Raw genomic sequence first — 21,089 nt, 5'->3', positions numbered from 1 at the left:
GGGACAGCTATAACAAGCCCACTTGGTTTCTGTCTTCTCCTGCACAGCTGTTATGTTTTCTATCTTTTCTATTATTATGTTTGTATAAATAAATGAACTATAATATTTATCTAAACTCCCCAAAGTAACACTATCATGATGGTGCAACACAACAGGTTCTCTTCTGTTTATGTATTATCATGTTACTAAGATAAAAACCAAGCCTGAGGTGAGGCAGGCAGGCAGAACATGAATCCAGGACCACAGTCAGCTCAGGGCGGGCCCACGCACATCTCAATGTGTGGCTGATAGCTTCGGTGCAGAAATCTGGAGTCATGCTGGCGCTAAATATAGACAAAGGTTTTATGTAAGCTGAGGTGAATCATTCCATTCCACACATTTCACCACATTTACTCACAGACATTGAATAAGTGGCATGACACAGGTGAAGGAAACATGGGGATGTGTTAAAAATCTGCGATACTCATCACATGAAATGGAGAACTGACAACACAGCATATGCCTGCTGTCTGCTTGCATGTGTATGTGTATGTGTGTGTGTGTGTGTGTGTCTGTGTGTGTGTGTCCTCCGGGTTTACTATAAGCAAGGTGATTTGAATGTGCTCATCAATGCCTTAACATTATTGATTGGATGTGTGTTGAAGAGCCGGAGGATTGTCCTTCCCAGAAGCGTCGCAGTCTTTGCCAAAAAAGACGAGTATGGATCAGTGTGCAACACACACTCTAGTACACAGGTTTGGTAAGCTCACATCTCTTTATATATACCATATATTTATAAATATACTGGTCTCAAGCCATGCTAAAATGATGCGGATGAAGTGGATGCAGTACAAACACAAACACGTAAGTACACTCACAACACAGCCCCAGATATTGATCTTGCCACAAAATAATGAAGAATTATTTCCAATTATGAGGGAAGAGGGATGGGTTACAGCTGAGGAATGACTGAGAAAGGGAGAGAATAAGAGAGACAACTCAGCAGAGGAAGGAAGATAGAAAAATAATCAAACAGAAGAGATGGAGGAAGGAAAATGATGAGCTATATGACAGAGGTAAAGAAGAGCAGAGAGAAATACCAAAAAAAAAAAACAAATAACAGGGGAAGTGAAGAAGGGGGGGAAAGAGCAAGAGACTGTGGTCATCATGGCAACCAAATCTGCTCCTTCTCCTCCCGAGAGAGAGAGCGTTTGACACTGCCAGGTAGCTCCTGAGTACTGATTACCACATACACACACACACACAAACACACACATACACACACACACACACACACATACACACACACATACACATACACACACACACACACACACACACACACACACATATATATATATCTATATATATATATAGATATATATATATAAATACTGATCAAATATGTCATAAAAACAACACACACACTGCACTGTTGTTAATGAATCCTAACAAACGAAAGAAAGGAAAGGTCATCCGACACGATCCTGTCAGCTTTTATCTTGAAGGATCAGAGCATGGGAACCTGTTCACGCAGAAACTCTCCTGTGTGTCTCACTCTCTCTTCTCCATCTCTCCTCAAATTAGCCACACACACACACATTGCCTTCTGTTACATCATATTAGATTAAAATAATACTTACAAGTCTCTCAAACATGCCTGCACATTCAAAATAGTATCTGGTTGGAGCTAATGCAGATATCTGTCTCAGTTCTAATTTTCATTTCCATCTCTGCGTCATTGAATTCATGCAGCAGACAATTATACTGGTGCAGGTCACCAAAAGATCGATAGTTTCCAGATTACATAATATTTGTTTATGTAAGATATCACTATCTCCTTCACAGTCTTGAGTTGAGCCCTTTTTGTATATACATACCATTTAAAGACAATAAAAAGTGAAAAAGGCTGGAAAAAATGGTCAGACATTTAAGACATCAGACATTAAATAATCTCGTAAGGGAAAAATAAATCATAATTCACTGACATAAAATCAAAAGTAACTTACATCTTGTAGCCAAGTGTGACATCAAACATGTTTCCCACCATCTGCTTGCAAATCACATTAATACAGCAATGGTGACATCTACTGGCTAGAGGGACTAAGTGTGCGCATATCCAGGCAAGTTATTCAGGTGCAAGACAAAAACATTTTTCAATGCAGTGTACAAAGGAGTGAGGTCTGCACACTGTTAAGCTACCAAGAAATAATTTTATTCTCTTTTTTGAGGCAATGTTTTGATCTGTAAGATCTTCCTAAGCCTTCCCCACTTTTTTGTACTTTTTGTACATAAAAATATAATATTCTCAGCCTAAAGAAGATCTTACAGATCGAAATGTTGCCTCAAAAAAAGAGAATAAAATTATTCATTGGGAGCTTAACAGTGTGCACACTTCACTCCTTTGTACTTGACATCTATGGGCTAACATAGCTAATTGAGTTTTTTTGTTTCTTTTTTTAAATCAAGCAACATAAAACAGAAACTATTTACAAAACCAGAAAGAGAATTTGAGCTTTCCCAGGCATCTATGTTGAAGAAGCGTTCATTGCTCGAGACTTTAAGTCCTGTTTACTTGGGATCAAAAGAATTCACAGCAGGAAACTATGAGCTCAGCCTTCATGTAGAAAAATAGCTAAACACACTGCACAAAGACCTGCATAGTAATGGAAACTGCAAACTTCAAACCATTAATGTTGATACAGGGTTAATTATTAATCTAAAACATTATAGTTTACATATGGAAGATGAATAATTGTCACACGTGCCAGTTCATAACCTGTTGGTGCGTATGTTTCACTACAGTGATCGTAATTAAAGAGGGGGCCAATGTTTGAGTATTTTTACTGTGTAACTAAGCAGAGGACACAGAATATGCTTGTAAATACACTTGTGTAAGTCAGAAGAGGGTGATGAGTGTGTCAGTGTGACAGAAATAATGAGAGAATAAAAAGTAATATGCAATTGTTCAGAGATATCAAATCGAAATAATTCCACACCGAAGAAAAAGTGCTCTTGGCGGTTTAAGGAATCACAAGAGTCCATGTTTTATCCTGCTTTAATATGTGTTAATACAGGCAAGCAATGTACTCAGTTACAAAACTGGAATGTTTGGGAGAAAGAAAAAAAAAGCACAATGCATTTTCAAGGCACCTTAAATGACAACTGATCACATTTTATGCAGTAGGTTCTTTTAAGCTTAACAGTTGAAACTGCAAAGCAAATAACACTCAGACAACTTTGGGGTACTTTATGTTTGGTTTGCTTTTCTGTCACGTGTGCAAGAAGGACATGCAGTGATATTTGCTGTATGTGTTTCTGCGTGTACATCTGAGCATTATAACTATGTATGTCTCTATCTCATCTGTAGTCTTCTCTGTAGTTTACTGAATCTGCATTTGTAAACAAGCTCAATTCTTGCACTGTACCTCATGTGATAAGCGTGTAAGGCACTACTTATACCAGGAATTTGAAAGCTGGGGCAATAAGTGACCTGATGCCAGACAAATTTAAAAAAAAGTAAAACAGGATTTCAATCCAACGATTCCTGGGAGGGTGGAGGTTTATTTGATTTCAAAGCTTGTGATGCGAACTTCCCCATCAAAGCTGATGAATGAGTACTTCTCCGCACCCATGCGGTTGGGGAAATGGATTGTAGAGCCATCTGATAAATTCACCTGGAACTCCGAAGGGGTGAATGTGATGGTCAACTGAGGAGAAAGGAAGAGGAAGAATATATAGACAAAGGAAAGGTGTTACAGATTGAACTTCTGCTGCATAATTGGACAGGAACCAAACTTAACACCTCTTTCCAGTTCTATGTAAAACGTACCATAGGATACCGTATATAATATAATTACCTGGAAATGGCTTATCTGGTAAAAAAATAATTGGCTATAGCTTTCACAGATCTCTGCAAATACATATATTGGTGCTCAACTGGTTATGGTCAAATTATCAGAGCTACAGTGACACACACTTTCCAACAGAGGTCACTAACAGACAAAAACAGGCATGGGACAGACTGCATACCAGCAGCCACACATTCTTGGCTAAAATCGTATGCACTGGACTTCTCACCTTGAACTCCTCTCCCTGGTGGAAAGGAAAACCTCCCTCACGGTGCTCTTCACACCAGCTGCCTCCCTGGTAAGAGTTGCAGACCACCGTATTCTCATCTCCATGGGCGTTAAAACGAGGGTTGATATGCATTGTAATATCCTTGTCATCGGGGCCGATATTCACAGCAAAACTGCATAGACACAAAGATATTAATCAGATTTTGATATGGATCCTTACATGTAAGATATTGAGACATCCTCAGCAGTTGTATGGTTGCTCTTTTCATCTGCTAGTCATTATCATCTTTATTGCTGAGGTCAGGTTAAGAGTAGTAACTGAGAGTAAATGTCCCTCGTGTTGAGTTTAGTGTCTTCATTTCACAAGAAAAGTGAAACAAGCACAGAAGGAGAAAAACATATTTCAAAATATCAAAATAATGTTTTACATTTGCACTTACTTTGTAGCATCAGGCTTAGGGACTCCAACAATGGTCAGAGTCTGCCCGACCTTGAAGGACATGTTCTTTATAATCATTCCCTGTACAGAGAAAAGGGGGGAAGGGGGGGAATACAGTACATTATTGTGTGGTGAAACTACTGGATTTTACAAGATCCAATTATTATTGTGGCTTTACGCAAAAGAAAAAAAAACCTGCACCAGTAGTTGCCTCAGTGAACTCTCAAATCCCCCCAAAATTACGAAACATGTGTTTCACATTAAATTCACATTGGAAGACTGGTCAAAGATTCCAGATCTTTTCTTTTCTCCTCTTACCACTCCCATTTTCCTCTACGCCGATTTTGGCAGAGGCTAAAAATGTGGAAAAATGATGAGGGACTACCTTCGTTAAAATGAGCAATATTTTCCTAAGTGCTGAATGGTAAGTGCACAGTGGAAAAGAAGGCTGAGCACAGCAGAAATCCTCTGCTCGGTTGCCACTGCACATGTGGCGGGGGAATACTGGGTTGTGTCATGATTAGGAAATTGCACTTGAGCAATTTAGTATTTGGTTGTGAAACACGGATCACCACTGTTCGACATTTTGTCATGTCAGTCCAATGATGTATCTGAGGAACCATTTTTAACAATAGTTTAATGTGCACTAATGTCAAACATTAGAAAAAATTACAGTAATTCTGAGCAGACAGAGTAGTAACAGTCTGAAACATGAGCTCATTGCAATAATTTATGTTTTGGTCAGAAACACAGTGATAATTAAACAGGAAAGGATTTGACACAAATATACATCCACTTACATTTGAGGGGAACATTCCTTATACCCAAAAAGCTTAAAATGTTAAAAATCTAATCATTAATGAAAAAAAATTGCAGTTCATCAGCCTTTCAAAGGCTGAATCTATTACCTTTTCAGAGGATAGGAGCAAAAATGAGTTGCATGAGTTTAACATGCTGCAGCTGTTGGAAAAAATCTCAGCGAGTATTAACAATGTTTAGATACACTCATTGCAAATGAAAGCTGTATAGTTAGTGGTTTGCTAGAGTGTTGCCAGATCCTGGAAGGATAGATCCGGAGAAAAAAACCAAACATTTGATCTGAAAGATCAACCAAACCATGAAATGAAAGGGATGGTAGGGGATAGAATGACATGGGTATGACATTCTTTCCATGTTAGAGTCCAGCTGTTAAGTATAACACATAGCACTAGTTCTTGAGCTGTCTGGGGCTGGGCTGAGGTCAGTCTGAGCTGGCGGTCACCGTGTATCTCCTAGACACGGCTGTCTAAAGGAGTGGTCTAAAGAGGTCAAACTATACAGTCTTTCATAAGAAAGAAGCAAAAGTTAGAGAAAAGTTGTAAAAAAAAAAAAAAATACATTTCTCTATCTGAATTATTTCTTTCTCTTATTTCTTATCAAGGCAATCATTTCATGACCCACTGAGTTTATCTCACGACCCTGTGTGGGGGTCCCAACCCACAGGTTTGGAACCACTGTTCTAAAGGAATATGCATACTGCATGTGTGTGAGAAGACATTTCACTGCGCTTCTCACTGACAAAGAAACAAGATCAGGCTGCCAAATGACTGCACATCCCAAATATGTACAAGGAACACACATCTATTGACCACATATACTCATGGCTATAGAGGAATTATGAAGTAATTATTTCACTCAAAGATAACAGCCATCCTGCTGGAATTTCTATGTTGTACAAACAAATTTCTGACCTCTTTTCTTTTCTGATTTCTTTTTACAGTACAAGAATCATCCCCTTATAGAGCTGCATGAAAATAAGCCTTCACAATCTTCCGCTGATGAAATGGATTTGTTCACCCCAAGTGTTGAAACTCAGAATCACAGTATAGCCGCATCTATTCTTACATCCACATGATGACTTTATTTCATTTTATCCTATAATGTGATTTAAGCCTGCCTCCCCCTCCTCACTATGCCCCTCAACAAACACATGTTCACCCCAGAAGCCAAAAAGCCAACATGATACAAGGCCTTTATTGTAATCTACTCAGTTTATGAGTCCAAGGGGGCCAGAATGCATTGCTGCCTGTGTTAAGCTCCCAGTTATTGATACTGAAACTAAGGAAGCATGAGTGGACAAAACAGACAAATGATATTAAGAATTCCAACTGCAGTGAAATTAAATTATTGCATGAAGAATGGAGCGCCCTAAACAGCTGACTCATTTGCCATCACTGAGAAAACACAGGATGCACAGAATTCATACTCACTGATGTCATTAGGTGATTAATGCATGTATGTCCTGTAGTGAATATTTTGCCCATAAAAGGAAATCAATGAAATCCACATGTCCAGAACTCTCAATAGCTAAATAAATGTTTTATATAGTGAAGTTTAGTCAAAGCACAGTTGAGCTGGTTCAGTTACATTGGCATGGCATAGAGTGAGCTGTCACATGTCAACCAGCTGTTAGTCTCTCTTTTAACATATGGCCTGACACTGCTTGTCCATCTGAGTCATAAAATACAGAGCAAAAGCCGTGCAGGAGCACAATATTATTATCAAAATCATACTTACGGTCATCATGTTTGCAGATGTGGTCAAGAATTACAGCAGAGAAGAAGTGAGAGTGCTGCAGGGCCTCGCCTCACTGCACCGTCAGGAGAGTTTATACAGTGTGGGAGGATCCTTCGATCTGAGTGACATTTCAAGCAGCCAATACAATCAGGCCTTTAGAGAACATCGACAAATGACTTCACAGTGTAGTTATAGACCATAAATAACTCATTTATTGCTTAACAAGTGATTGTAGTCCTCAGTGAAGCAAGGCTAATTAGCGACAGATTATTTGTTGAGAGAGGACTGTTACATTGTAGCTTGGTGGTGTTGAGTCTGACTGCGAGAGGGAACACTAGCCAGAGTGCTGGACAGAAATAGACATGAATTTGTTTCCAGGGAGACGACTAAATATTTGGCACTGCTGATAGCCATAATGTCCACTTACAATGTACTGTATATTGCCTACAATGCAGGATCAAATGGCAGTGTATGAGTTCAGTCCGACCCCCACAAATCTTTGGTTAGGAGAGAAATGAGCCAAAGTGAAACGTTGAAACTAAGTCAAATCCTAAAAATGATTTAAATCTGAATCACAGCCAGCAATAGGCTTAACTTTCATCTGATGACTTACAACTGACACAGCTGCTGTGACTCAATAAGGCAGTAAGACAGACATTGCAATGCAATGCAGCCCAATGTAATTTAGATTAAAATCACGAGGAGCAACTGTCAAGGATTATGTATTTATTTTTTGTTGTTTTTCTATTTCCTTGTTTCTGTGGTGACCAAAATTGTGGTGTTGGATCACAAGGATTTGAGGACTAAAATCTGTATGGCAGTCATTCTGTGCCAGTAATAGCCTTCATTTTGCTTGTGCCTCAGTTGATTCTAAATCATATGATTCACTTGTTGTGCTGAAATGTATTCTTTCAATTGTGGTGTTAGAGACATTTGGTTGTGGGGATAGCCCACATCAAGACAAATATATATGCACAAAACTTTGATTTCATCTCAATATATGCTCCATCTCAATGCAAAACAATCTTTAAAAATGATCATGTATCCATGATTGTCTTTGGTTAATGATGCAAAAAACTGGCTCAGCTCCTTTTGCTGATGTAATGGAAATTTATAATCTTTGTTATACTGTTTTATAATTCATGTGTTTATACTTAGGTGTGCATGTGAGTGAAACCTGTTTACTTCAAGTGAGAAAGTACAGAAATGTTAAAAGCGACACTGTGTCATTCGACTTTCAACTTCCAGTTTCCAGCAGATGGATGTGGAGGCAGAACTCCTCCAGGAAGAAACACTGATAAGTGAAGAACAAAGAACCAACTGTTGTACAATTTAGCTGCCAAGGTTGTATATTGTAAGGGTCTCTGAGTCTTCTATAACATTATGTGGCTCGCTCTTTGTCTCTTTGTCTAACTAAGGCTGGAGTCTTGTGTGCATATGTGTGTTTGATAAAGTGTGAAAGAGTTTTGCTCTTTGATGATGATGAGTTGAAGGTCAGAAAGAGATAAGTGGTCCTTGAGTTGAGATTATTTTGTCAGATTTTTTTAATATGTGTCCTGTCTACAATGTCTGCTTGTTAACACTGATGACCTGTATATCTGCTCACTATGAACAACACATCTGCTTTATAATGTTCACTCACAATTACACACCAGCTTCCAAGTGCACATCTGTAGAACTTAGTTCAGCTGTTCTTTATGAATGTACGCTGACAAATAGTTCTGAACAGCTGGCATGTATCAATGATCCAATGAACTAACAGTGTCTGAGTCACAGCTCTGTTGACCTCCTCCTCAACAAACAGAGGTGCATTCCTTATCACATCATGCTGTGGATATAACTTAATTTATAGGCTGATCTCTTTTGGTACAGTATGTTTCTTGGAAGATATATTAATATGGTCGGTAACCACGCAGGAAGTAGAGTTCATCAGACGTTCAGTGGGGCACAAGGACCTGATATGTTTCATCTTGCCACAAGACCCAGTCTTAAGACAGTCAGGAGATCGAATGACACAGAGATCTTTGAGAAGACAGAGGAAAACAGAGGAAGAACACACACACTCACACTTGTAAATTACAACACCACATCAGTGTCAGTGTCTCTGTCAGTGGGAATAATACAGATATTTATGCTTTACAGATTTTCGTTATCATTATATGGATATCAATAAGAGTAGGCTATACTTTGTCATTATGTGCTAATCATAATCTGTTTGAATAATGCACAAACAATTCATCAAACAATATAAACCTCTGCAATAAATACTGTATTTGTGAATATTTAAATTTCCATACTTGGCAGTGGACAGAATATTAAAAGTAAAGCAGGTTTGTTAAATTAGTATGGTATTGATAGTGTCTGCTTTAATTGAGGCTGGGTGGAGTTGACAGTTGACCAGAGTGTATTTAAAATGCTGAGTGTTCACTGTCCTCTAGTGGTCAAAGTGACAGTTTAGTGATAAAGTGCTGCAGAAAAATAAAATCAAAATTAAAATTTGTAGCTCTGTACTGCAGTTTTTCCTTTATTAGGGTCCAAGCACCTAGCGGTTTGCTCACACTCTCCATTCAAATATATGAGTATTTTTCTGTGTCCAGCTGCAGTTACTTATTGTCTCTACACACCTGACAGTACACATTTCAATCAAACTTTGATCAGGTCATGTGGGTCAAAAGTCTTTACTTTTCTAAAAATAAACTTCATGAAAATTAGGAAATTAATTTGTTTTACACACAAACTCATCAAAAGTTTTCAAATTATTAATTGAAATTACAGTGAATGGGCCCAAAACTTGCATAATTTGGTTTGAAGAAAAGGTTTCCAGGTAAACTTTTATTAAAAAGCTTTTGAGACATTTCTGACTACACCTGAGCCTGAAGTTCTAATGTAGGCTTGAGTGAGGGCAAATGTATGTATGTAATCTGGTGACAACAATTTTCAACAACAGACTAGTATGTGCTAGTAATCAAATGCTGCTTCTACTTCTTTTGTCAAGTCAGCTAACTCATTATTGGCAATATACTGGATCTTTAGCAAAATACCACACGTTGAATTACTGACAGCAATAACTGTGGTTTAACAGTGAGGTAGCCCAATAATTGTATTATGTAATACTACCTTAAAAAATCTTCTGTTTAACTCTCCTATTGCCGTTCGAAAATGGTTAACACCCTTAGTGCTAATATCTATCTATCTATACATATATAGACTGCATTTAACTTAACATAAAAGTTATGTTGAGTTATGAACAGAACAGGCAAATATATTATAAGACCATGAGAGGCTAATGATAAACAACATAATTCCCGAAATAACTTGTTTGTATTTTCTTATATGTTAAAATTAGCAATTATTGTTACATCTGTTGTGTTAGGGGTCAAAATTGTCTTTCCTATAAAAAAGCAGAAAAGTCTGTTTAGTTCCAAAATCAACAGTGTCATCTCCAGCATGGTGTGTGTGTGTGAGTGAGTGTGTATGTGTGTGTGAGTGAGTGCGTGTGTGTGTGTATGTGTGTGTGTGTGCGTGTGTGTGTGTGCATGCTGTGCAATGTGTGCGGTGAGATAAGCACGAGAAAGCCCCAGCCTATATACCGCTATACAGTTGGGGAACAGGAGATGTGTATGTGTGTGTGTCTTTGTCTGTGTGTGCATGTGCGTATGAGTGTGTGTGTGTGTGTGTGTGTGCTGTGCCAGATGTGCGGTGAGATGTGAGAAATAAAGCGCGGGAAAGCCACAGCCTTTATGCTGGGGGACAGAAGATGTGTGTGTGGGATCATATTTGCTCCGTGCCACTCTACAATTGAATTCAAGTCAGTACACTTTCTTGGCATGAAACATAATTTTAATATCACTACACAATATTATTATGACATTTTTATAGGATTTTATTACTATTATTTTTGTAATTCATGATGGTTTGACAACATTTACTATGTATTTCTCTGCATAAACAACCCATAATTACTACCGGATCAAATTTGACCCATAACTTTTGGCATTTTAAAAAAAGGAAAATGATCAAAATGTTTTTTACTGTATTCAGTAGGTCATTGAAAAGGATGTAATGAAGTCTTGCTTTGATCAGAAAAAATTAAAAGTATGTTTCACACATCTAAACTTGAAAAGAGGTCAAAATTGACCGAAACACAGTAGGAGGGTTAAAGCATTTTTAGTTCTTCAGGCTGTATGTCCTCAACAAAGAAAGTCTGCGAGTAACAATTCAAATCATTTAGATTCTTTTGCGTTATTAGTCTTGATTCATGATTCGTTCAGCTCAAGAGTTTGAACTCAACATATTTCACTTATGAACAACATCCTGCTGTATTTAGTTAAACAGCTCTGGGTTCTTAGAAACATTCAGCATAACAGCTGTGCTTATTAAGAGAGGAATCAAGGAAGTGGACTTTCCAGGCATCCTCCTTTCATAATTGTTTCTGGGGATAACAACAAATCAACAACTCAACGATAATAATAATAATAACATTAATCAGAGCTCTGCTTGAATAACCTGTCTAGCAAATCCCAACCATGACAGGTTGAACAGGGCATTTTTCTCCCTATGTTCAGTCTGTAGAATAATGTTGATGATGAAGGAAATGATGAAATCACAATAACTGAAAAGTCTATAATTAGAGTCCTTCCTTGTCACTGATTTTGATTTTTAAAAAGACATTTTAATTATCAACTTTGGTCAAATTATAATTAACGTCTATTTCCTTTCGAGCTTAGTTTGTCACAACAAACCTCTACAAGACCAGGAGAATTATTATTACACCGATTAAGAACAGGAATAAACTTGTTAAATTATGATAGGAATTAATCACCATTACAGAGCATTACAACGTTAGTAGGATCATTGCATCAACAGCAGTATATTATACAGACACATGACCGGCCCTGCTGTCCTCAGAGGGACTGACGATGATAATAATATGAACGACCCCCTCACTGGTATTGGTCCACTGCTCACATATTCGCGCTGACTCGAACACCATTGGTGAATTAAGCGTCAAGGCGTGTTTACTCGCTCACCCACACCTTCCTCATTATTATTGACGAGGTGGTGGCATTTTTATTTTTAAATGGCTCGACTCCAAACTGACGGAACACAAATAAGCAGCAGGTTATTGTAAAATTAGCTAAAGAGACAAATGGGTGTAGCTAATGCTTGCTAACTGTTAGCGTGTAGAGCTTGCGGGGTGTCAGAGTGTGTGTGTATGTGTGTCTGTTTGGTTGCCAACCGTCATCACAACAATTGAGACAGCTTGAGATTTATTACTGCAATACTCACACAGAAATGGCATCAGTAGCTGCGGCGCATGAGCCAGGAATAAGCCCAGGCTCCATACCGCTGGCTGATGCTTTAGTCCCAGCGAGTATATTCGCTCCAGACCGGGGAGGATGCGGCGGGGACGACACCGGGGACGAGTGCTTCGATGACGGGGACATGGTCAATGGCGAGCCCGAGGACCGCAGGATTGACTTTACTAGCAAGGTAAAAGCTAGGCCTTGGATACCGTTGCGCTGCCAGATGAATGAATGAAACAGATGGTGTTTCTTGCATATATGTAATTACCAAACATCGCACGCTATTCCACACTGTAGGTACCGAGTAGGTACATTAGTAGGTACCATATATTAACTTATGCACGACTGGCTGTCTGAATTTCAGGGGCTTCTTTTGCTGGCGTTGAGATAAAATAGCTAGTTGTGGCTAACGCTAGCTCCCGCTAATGCTTGAGCACGTAACCTTATCTAACGTAACATAAGTTGCCTTTCAGTTTAAGAACGTTGCACCATTTGTTACCACAGCAGGCTCATTGCTGAACCAAAGCTAATGATGCTATTACTGTCTAAAGCAAGGCACTGCAATGTGAATGACTCTGTTGTCAAACAAACCATGACACTGACTGGACGTGGTGAGTAATACTACAATAAAAACAAACAGGCTGATGAAGCACAGGGCAATACAGCAGTGTGTTTGTAATTAGTTAGCTATACCAACAATAATATCCTAGAGCAACGACTTGGACTAGGCGGTACTAACACAAACAGATGACTTTCGATTTACGAAGTAGTCATAATATATTCAGACCTGTCAAACGAGTTTTCAATGACGTAAACCAGCGACAGCAAGAGAGCTGCAGTGGATTAGTCAAGTGATAGAAAATGAATTGGAAACTATTTTGATCAACATTTTAGTACAATATCAAGAAAAAAATCCCCAAATTCCCTGGCACCAGCTTCTCAAATGTGATGATTTTGCTGCTTTTTTGTGTCTCATACGACAGTAAAATGAGTATCTTTGTGACTGTTTGCCACACAAAACAAGACATTTTGAATACCTCTTATTGAGGTGTGGGGAATTATAAGGGCATTTTTCACTATTTTCTTTTATAATTTTCATAGATTATACTATCAATTGATTCATCATTAATCGAAAAGAATCGTTGGTTTGAGCCCTAGACAATCAGGTTTGTGGCTACATATTACAATAGTTTTAGAAGTCACACAATCAGATTGCATATGGTTGCATCAGGCATGCAGTCGCTTGTTCACCTTTGGTTTCTGTTCCTTACATTGCTTTGCTTCTACTGCTGATATGCTGTGTACTAACTTTTATCAGTAAATCCATACTTTAATCTGCTTATGTAAATAGTTGTTGATGTGGCTTAATGATACTGCAGCATGATTTGCTTCACTCTACTTCCAAATGCATAAGTTGTGATATCTGTAGTGTCTTAACCAGGTTTTCCAGGGACTATTTATCCTAATAGTTGAACAAAAAAGTCACACCATTCACACCTCAACTATATTGTGGTTGTAATTGTAGATGTAATCTAATGGCGTGACTGCTTAAAAACTTGAATCACACCTCCACAATATCAAGGTACATTTATTCCATTTGTCATTTTAACTTTTTGGTTAATTTCTGACATACAGTTAAAACAACATAAAATGTTACAATGGTTTTGGTTTTATTTTGTGTAACTAGATAGATCTTCCAACAGCCTGAAGCAGTTCTACTGTGCTACTGATTTGTACAAGGGAGCTGATATCAGCAGAGATAATAGTATGGCGTTCACATGTAACCTTGAGGTGTTTCATGGGAAGAGATACAGCTGTGTTTGTGCCTGGAGAGCAGCTTTTGAATTTCTCTTCTGGCTTACATTTTGAATGTGAGGGTTGTCTGCAGTGAATGAAAAATATCCTGAGTGACACTTACTCTAAGATCCAGCAACTGTGTCTCTTGAAAGCAGCTGCACCTGATGCAATTTCCACCACTTTCTGAACAGTTACTGACTGTCACTCAAGGCACTCACTAGATGAAGGATGTGTTTATATAACATCAATAATAGCAGACAGGGTCATAATGTCAACATTAGCCAATATTCCCTCTCTTTCTTTCTCCTCCTCCGCATCCATGAACCCAATAGCTGGCACTTGTTAGCCCAAATGGAGAGCAGTATGACTCGTTACTTCGCCAGCTACGAGACAGGATGGAAGAAGGGTGCGGAGAGACCATCTATGTGGTTGGGATGGGTTCAGGTGAGAGACACGCAAACAGTTCACATGCTGAGCCTTTTTAGACCATTGCAAAGTCATGATACCGCATATAAAACTCCTATTTTTCCCTCTTTCCCCTATATTTTAATCAATCTATGTCAACACAGTTTACAAAGGCTGGACAATTCACAGGGCCCTCTTGTTAAATTGTAACGTAAGTCTTATTCTCCTTCCTCCTCCATGTCTTTGTTGTAGATGGTGGTGACTGGGGTCTGGATGAGAAGGACATGGAGGCCTCTGTGGCCACGGTGCTCTCTATGTGTGAGCAAATTGACGCCGACCTTATCCCACTCCGGGAACGCAATGAGGCTGCTGGTTGGGTACGTGACTATCTGATCCGCCGGCGTGTGGGTGAGCTGGACTTCCTGGAGGTCAGGTGAGTGGTCACAGATCGGATTCCACCAAAGGCACTCTGTAACAAAAGATGACGCGTTACAGGCTGCACCAATTGTATGAAATGGTATGCACTTTCTGTCTTCTAAGTGAGCGTGGTCGCCCCCCCCATCTAGACATGACCAATACTAACAGGCTAGCTTCGCATTTTCAACCCCACAAACTCAAACTGCCAGCACCAAGGCTACAACCTCAGCTTCCAGTGGAGTTAAGTTATATAAAACACGGTGCAAATTCACAACATAATCAACCTTGATGTGTTTAATCTTTATTTAAATTGCATTGCATTGATTATATGAGGCGGGAAGCAGGCATATATATGGCCAAGCTAACGTTAGCATTAGCACCTGGATATTTAGCATATAGCAACCCCCCTCGATGAGAGAAAAGGGGTAAAACAGAAGTTCATGACAACAAATTGATTAACAAAACACGCAAACAACACAAACACATAGCTGTATGGATTACTATGGCGTTCAGGTTTATTGTCATGTGAATTAAATGAAGGTTGCCCTGACAGAGAGAAGAATTAGGTGTTGCCAGATCTCACAAGAATGTGTTGCTGAGACAGGTCTCGAACAAAGTTTATTTTCTTCTGATTTGTCCGTCTGAAAAAAGCCATTTTAGTGTCAGAAGAAGTGTTCGGAAGATATGTGGCTTGTGAAAAATGGGTCTGATATTTACTTAGGTGACTATTAGGCGAAAGAATCTGAAATAATCTGTGGTCCTTTCGCTTCTCCCGTTGGAGTGAATAGACTCAGGACCTGCCTCTAGTCTTCTAGAGGGGTTGGGCAGTGGCAAATCCCAGATACAGGAAATGACTCTTAAGTGCTGTCTCCTTTGTGAACCGTCTCTGATTCCACTCACAATACCCACGGCTACAGTGATGGTTCCCATTGGTCTATTTACCAGTTCATCTAAGGTTTACCTTTTTTGGTGATATTTTGGTACTCCGCCATCCCTCAGGGTTGCAGTGGTGGGGAACGTGGATGCTGGTAAAAGTACTCTTCTGGGAGTGTTAACGCACGGAGAACTGGATAATGGCAGAGGCTTTGCTCGCCAGAAACTCTTCAGACACAAGCACGAGATGGAGAGTGGCAGGACCAGCAGTGTGGGCAACGATATCCTCGGGTTTGACCAGGAGGGACAGGTGAGGTTGGCATGCCTCTGAAAGAGCTGGAATTGTTAAATCATTGGAATAATAGTTTATATGATTGAGTTTTGTACCATACGACGAGGTGCTCAAATGTGCGATATTCTAAAGGAAAAATTGACATTAGTCAAGTCAGCTTTATTTATATAGCGCCAAATCACAACAGAAGTTATCTCGGCACATTAGCTAAAAAACTGAAGCAGGTCTACCTCAGCAAGAGATGAAGGAGCAGAGGATGGCATCCAGAAAAAAAACAAATATAAATGAAATAACAATCAACACATAACAGTGGATATAGATGTGACTTTAGTGTGAAGCAGTACATGTAGGTGTAGACAGTATGACTGCTGAGTATATAACTTCCTTTCTGTGTGTCCATAGGTGGTGAACAAACCAGATAGTCATGGAGGAAGCCTGGACTGGACAAAAATCTGTGAGAAGTCCTCCAAAGTCATTACCTTCATAGATCTGGCTGGACATGAGAAATACCTCAAGACCACTGTGTTTGGGATGACTGGACACCTGCCTGACTTCTGCATGCTTATGGTATGGACAATAGGACATTGGGTCCCATATATCAAAAAAATATAAAAATGTCAGCCTGTATGTATTTTAATGTATATCTGTAAAGCATTTTAATTATTTGCAGTCAATATCTAAATTTGAGCTTAAACCTTTAGCAGTTTTATTACACACCAAGATGTGAAGTGAGGCTTATGTTCAGTGTTCACAATTTTAAAAAAGGCTTTTTTTTGGTATCTTTTTACCAAAAATATATTCATAGAATTCCTCGCTCTCTCCCTCTCCCTCCAGGTGGGCAGTAATGCAGGTATCGTAGGGATGACCAAAGAGCACTTGGGTCTGGCCTTAGCTCTGAATGTGCCTGTGTTCGTAGTGGTAACCAAGATAGATATGTGTCCATCCAACATCCTGCAAGGTCAGTCTGGAGTCTACTTTCTTACTCTCTTTTATATAGTTTTCTCGTACAAAATGGAACGAAAGGAACAGCTTGTGTTGATGTGTTGGGTACTTTGTAATTTTATACGTAGTTTGGCTGCACTTGCTAACAAAACCTTACATGAAATTCATTATGTGCTACACTCATTAACAGGCTATGTGTTGTAATTCTCATGGTCTTTCTTTGATCATGACAGAGACATTGAAGCTGCTCCAGAGGTTACTGAAGTCCCCCGGTTGTAGGAAGATCCCTGTCCTGGTACAGAACAAGGACGACGTCATAGTCACCGCTTCAAACTTCAGCTCGGAGAGGTACTAAATCTGTCCCAGCCAGATTCAGAATAAGAGTGAAAAAGCTCATTTGTAACGTCTGTGTGTCTGTGTGTGTCCAGGATGTGTCCCATCTTTCAGATCTCTAATGTGACCGGGGAAAACATGGACCTACTCAAGATGTTTCTCAACCTGCTCTCCTCTAGAACATCCTACAGAGACGACCAGCCGGCTGAGTTTCAGATAGATGATACCTACTCTGTACCGGTACATACGCTGACAATTTCTTATCACTAAATGCATTTTACTGCGTGTGTTATATAAGTAAGGAACCTAAAAACGGTTGTGTTCTGCTTATGTATCAGGGAGTGGGAACGGTAGTATCAGGAACTACTTTACGTGGACTCATACGTCTGAATGATACCATGCTGCTGGGGCCAGACCCTCTGGGCAGCTTCATCCCCATCGCTGTCAAATCAATCCACCGCAAGAGAATGCCTGTGAAGGAAGTTAGAGGTGGCCAGACTGCCTCTTTTGCTCTCAAAAAGGTAGGAGTGGACAGCTCTCCCACAGAAGCATCTAGTTGGAAAGTCTGGAATGCATTGTTTGTTTTTGTGTGTCCTCCTCTTAAGCCTTCTGCTCACTGACTGAAAACCATGTGCTGTGTTGTTTTGGGGAAGCGTGGTCATCTTCCTTGTCTTTTTACTTTATCATGCTCTAATACATCAATGTCTTAAAATGTTCTAGACAACTGATTGTTGTTGTGTGGAACAATTAACAGTTCCGTGTTCCTCTGTCTGTATCTCCTGTCGTCTTTACAACTCCTACCACATGGCTATCCGTAAAGATCAAGCGTTCTTCCATAAGGAAAGGTATGGTGATGGTGTCCCCGAGGCTGAGCCCACAGGCCACCTGGGAGTTTGAGGCGGAGATCCTGGTACTGCATCATCCCACTACGATATCCCCTAGATACCAGGCCATGGGTGGGTGACAGTAACACAGAAAGGCACATGTGTTGCTCAGACTGTATTTCCTATTGACTCACTGTGGTGATCGCAATATGCAAAAACTCATTTTTTTCCCCCTATTGTCTCTTTTTCTTTCTCTTCACTCAGTCCACTGTGGCAGCATAAGGCAGACAGCCACCATCTTGTCCATGAACAGAGACTGCTTACGGACAGGAGACAAGGCCTCTGTCCACTTCCGCTTCATCAAGACCCCTGAGTATCTGCACTGTGACCAGAGGCTGGTGTTCAGGGAGGGACGCACCAAGGCTGTGGGGACCATCACTAAGGTAGGAAAGCCTTCTGAAAGATCAAGGACCTATGCTTATAGTAGGATGAGAGTGGTGGCCTATGGCATAGTATGGACCAAATCAAAGTTCTGTTTGTTTGTTTTTCTCCTCACAATGTTGTACAAGTACCTAAAGCCCCAATTGGATTAAATACTTTTTGTGGACAGTATTTGTAATTTTTTGTCAAAGGAAATCTGTAATGCTGACAAGCGATTCCTATGGGATAAGAGCAGAAAATTCTGGGAAGGACTGTTTCACAAGAATATTCATTACATTTACCAAGAATTTCAATTCACAGAGACTGCTATAAGATAGTTATTTTTTAGCACTTAAAAGAAGGTTAAAGACCAGAAGAAAAACGATATTTACAAGCTGATTTTTGTAGAATTTGTAGAATGCTGTTGACAAAAGCTGATTTCGTTATCTTGTTGAGACTCAAATATTGACTCACATTCTTTTCAGCTGCTGCAATCCACCAACAATTTACCATCAAATTCCAAACCTCCACAAATCAAAATGCAGTCTACAAAAAAGGCACCACTCCGAAAAGAGGACGGCACCTTAGCAGCCGGTGAAGATGCAACAACGATAGCACAGTCGGCAGGCCCAAACACGACACAACCGGTGAGACACAAGTTAAAAACACAATATTAACAAATACTGCGTGAGGTGGTATTAAGTGTGGTTTTAGAATACGAGTTTATGAATGTTAGACTTGTCTTCCAGCATTTGTATGTGGTTTCCTTCCTGCTTACTGTGTGCTTGCCCTAACATTGCTGCCCTTTTCTAACTTTCTAACTACTGTGTCCTCCTCCTTCCACTTCCTTTCATCCACCATCATTTAACATCCTTCCTTTGTCATTCCACATTACTCCATCACACTCTCTCCCTCTCCTTTGCTTGCGTGGCTGGATTCCTAAGGGAGAGGGAGAGGAAGACGCTCAGATAAAGGAGGGCAACAAAGAGAACAAGGTAAAACGGGCTGATTCAAAATGAACCAGAACAATGGAGAACCCGGATAATCCAAATTGTCTTTTACTAAGCAAGTTCATTGCCCTGCAATCTTGTTTCCTAAATAATGTTTTCTCGATTTTAACATGTTGCCAAATGTAACCACTTGCACTGATTTTTTTTTTTTCTGGACAACAGTATTAGTTAAGTATTTCAAATAGAAGTTTGAAGGTCCCTTATCAAGTGTTTTTGTTTTGTTTACTTTTCCTTTGTAGCCAAAGTCTGGAGGAGGTGGGAGGAGAAGGGGCGGACAAAGGCACAAAGGAAAAGGCCAGAACAGCAGCACCAACTCTACGGCAGCTCCCTCCTCATCAGGGTTAGGAGGCTGCTGAACTGCCCTCTTGTCCGTCACATACCTCCCTCTCTGCTATCACTCCACCAAGTGTCTTCATTCCACAAAACCATGAAGGATACCGATGTTTTAGAGCAAGATACTCTCCTTGCCTTTTTATACCAGGCCCTGTGGTTTTTATTTTAAAGGGAACACAAAGGGATACGCCCTTAATGCATTTTAATGTCAGCTGCCTTCACTATTTTAAGTGGTTTATGTGATGGAAAGCAGGCAGTGTGGTTTTTGAGGTTAGCCTCACTCAGGATGATGATTTATTTAATTTTATCCATATTTTATGTGGATCTATGAAATCTACAATTCAGTCCTCTGGCTCAATGTCAGTGGCAGGGAGGAAGGCTAACCCAAACAAGGTCAAGTCAATATGAGCAGCTATAAGTGAAACTCCTCCCATGCATTCCCTGTGTATTTGCAATGAAAAACAATGTACTATTTATACTGCATATGTAAATTAGCTGTTAGTTGTGCCCCCATTGGAAATATGCCATTGTACAAAATGTATGCAAATCACAAATGAATGTAGCAGAGGGCACATAGTGATTTCAAATTCTACATATATGGAAAATATAAGCTGTTAACATTTTATAATTGTCAGTTATTTATTTGGTATACATGCAGAACGTCGACTCTTGGATGGTTTTAACTCTTTCAACCTTCTCTCACTCGCGCTCTTAGATTCAGTAGTATCCATCATGCTACCACTGTTACTTGTCCATTTTACAAACCTTATATCAATAGTGTTAGTACAAACAAATACAGCACATAACCTTGTCACTTCAACAGTTGCTCATGATTGTAAGACATACAGTACTTGCAGTGCTACTTGTAACTCTAGTACCCCATGCGTTATGGCCTGTTGCTGTTAACATGTTGTGACATTTTAAACACACTTTGCCGCCAAAAAAAAAAACTGACCATTAATAAACAGGCTTTACTGAACTTTTCAATAGTTGGTCTTTTTCTATATTTGCATTTTCCTCCGATTTTTGTCATTACAAATTAAAAATCTTAACAGTATACAATTCATGACAGTGTGTAAAAAAT

The 21,089-nt window shown here is 39.6% G+C and overlaps 2 protein-coding genes across 7 annotated transcripts; one reads left to right on the top strand and one right to left on the bottom strand.

Moving 5' to 3' along the window:
* Positions 1–3,019: 3,019 nt before the first annotated feature.
* lgals2a (lectin, galactoside-binding, soluble, 2a) lies at positions 3,020–7,161 on the bottom strand. Its single transcript, XM_044330781.1, has 4 exons — positions 7,054–7,161; positions 4,499–4,578; positions 4,060–4,231; positions 3,020–3,689 (listed from the first exon to the last, which is right to left on the bottom strand). Exons 1-4 carry the CDS (start codon positions 7,060–7,062, stop codon positions 3,543–3,545), a joined length of 408 nt encoding a protein of 135 aa, XP_044186716.1. The 5' UTR covers positions 7,063–7,161; the 3' UTR covers positions 3,020–3,542.
* Positions 7,162–10,509: 3,348 nt separating this feature from the next.
* gtpbp1 (GTP binding protein 1) lies at positions 10,510–20,992 on the top strand. 6 transcript variants are annotated; one of them, XM_044330747.1, is made up of 15 exons: positions 10,510–10,539; positions 12,260–12,546; positions 14,489–14,600; positions 14,814–14,994; positions 15,978–16,161; positions 16,546–16,710; positions 16,978–17,101; positions 17,319–17,433; positions 17,514–17,658; positions 17,757–17,939; positions 18,239–18,374; positions 18,507–18,685; positions 19,148–19,309; positions 19,607–19,657; positions 19,912–20,992. In XM_044330747.1, coding segments are annotated over exons 1-15 (2,142 nt in total). In that variant the 5' UTR covers positions 10,510–10,538; the 3' UTR covers positions 20,029–20,992. The 6 variants fall into 6 exon arrangements, with proteins under 6 accessions (XP_044186682.1, XP_044186676.1, XP_044186678.1 ...); XM_044330741.1 differs by lacking the exon at positions 19,607–19,657; XM_044330743.1 differs by lacking the exons at positions 10,510–10,539; positions 19,607–19,657 and adding an exon at positions 10,556–10,569 and having other exon boundaries at positions 12,258–12,546.
* Positions 20,993–21,089: the final 97 nt, after the last annotated feature.

This window comes from Thunnus albacares, chromosome 17 (genome assembly GCF_914725855.1).
Source record: "Thunnus albacares chromosome 17, fThuAlb1.1, whole genome shotgun sequence".
NCBI classification, from domain to species: Eukaryota; Metazoa; Chordata; class Actinopteri; order Scombriformes; family Scombridae; genus Thunnus; species Thunnus albacares.
The sequence above is the reverse complement of the archived record's forward strand: the minus strand, read 5'-3'. Positions and strand labels throughout refer to the sequence as shown.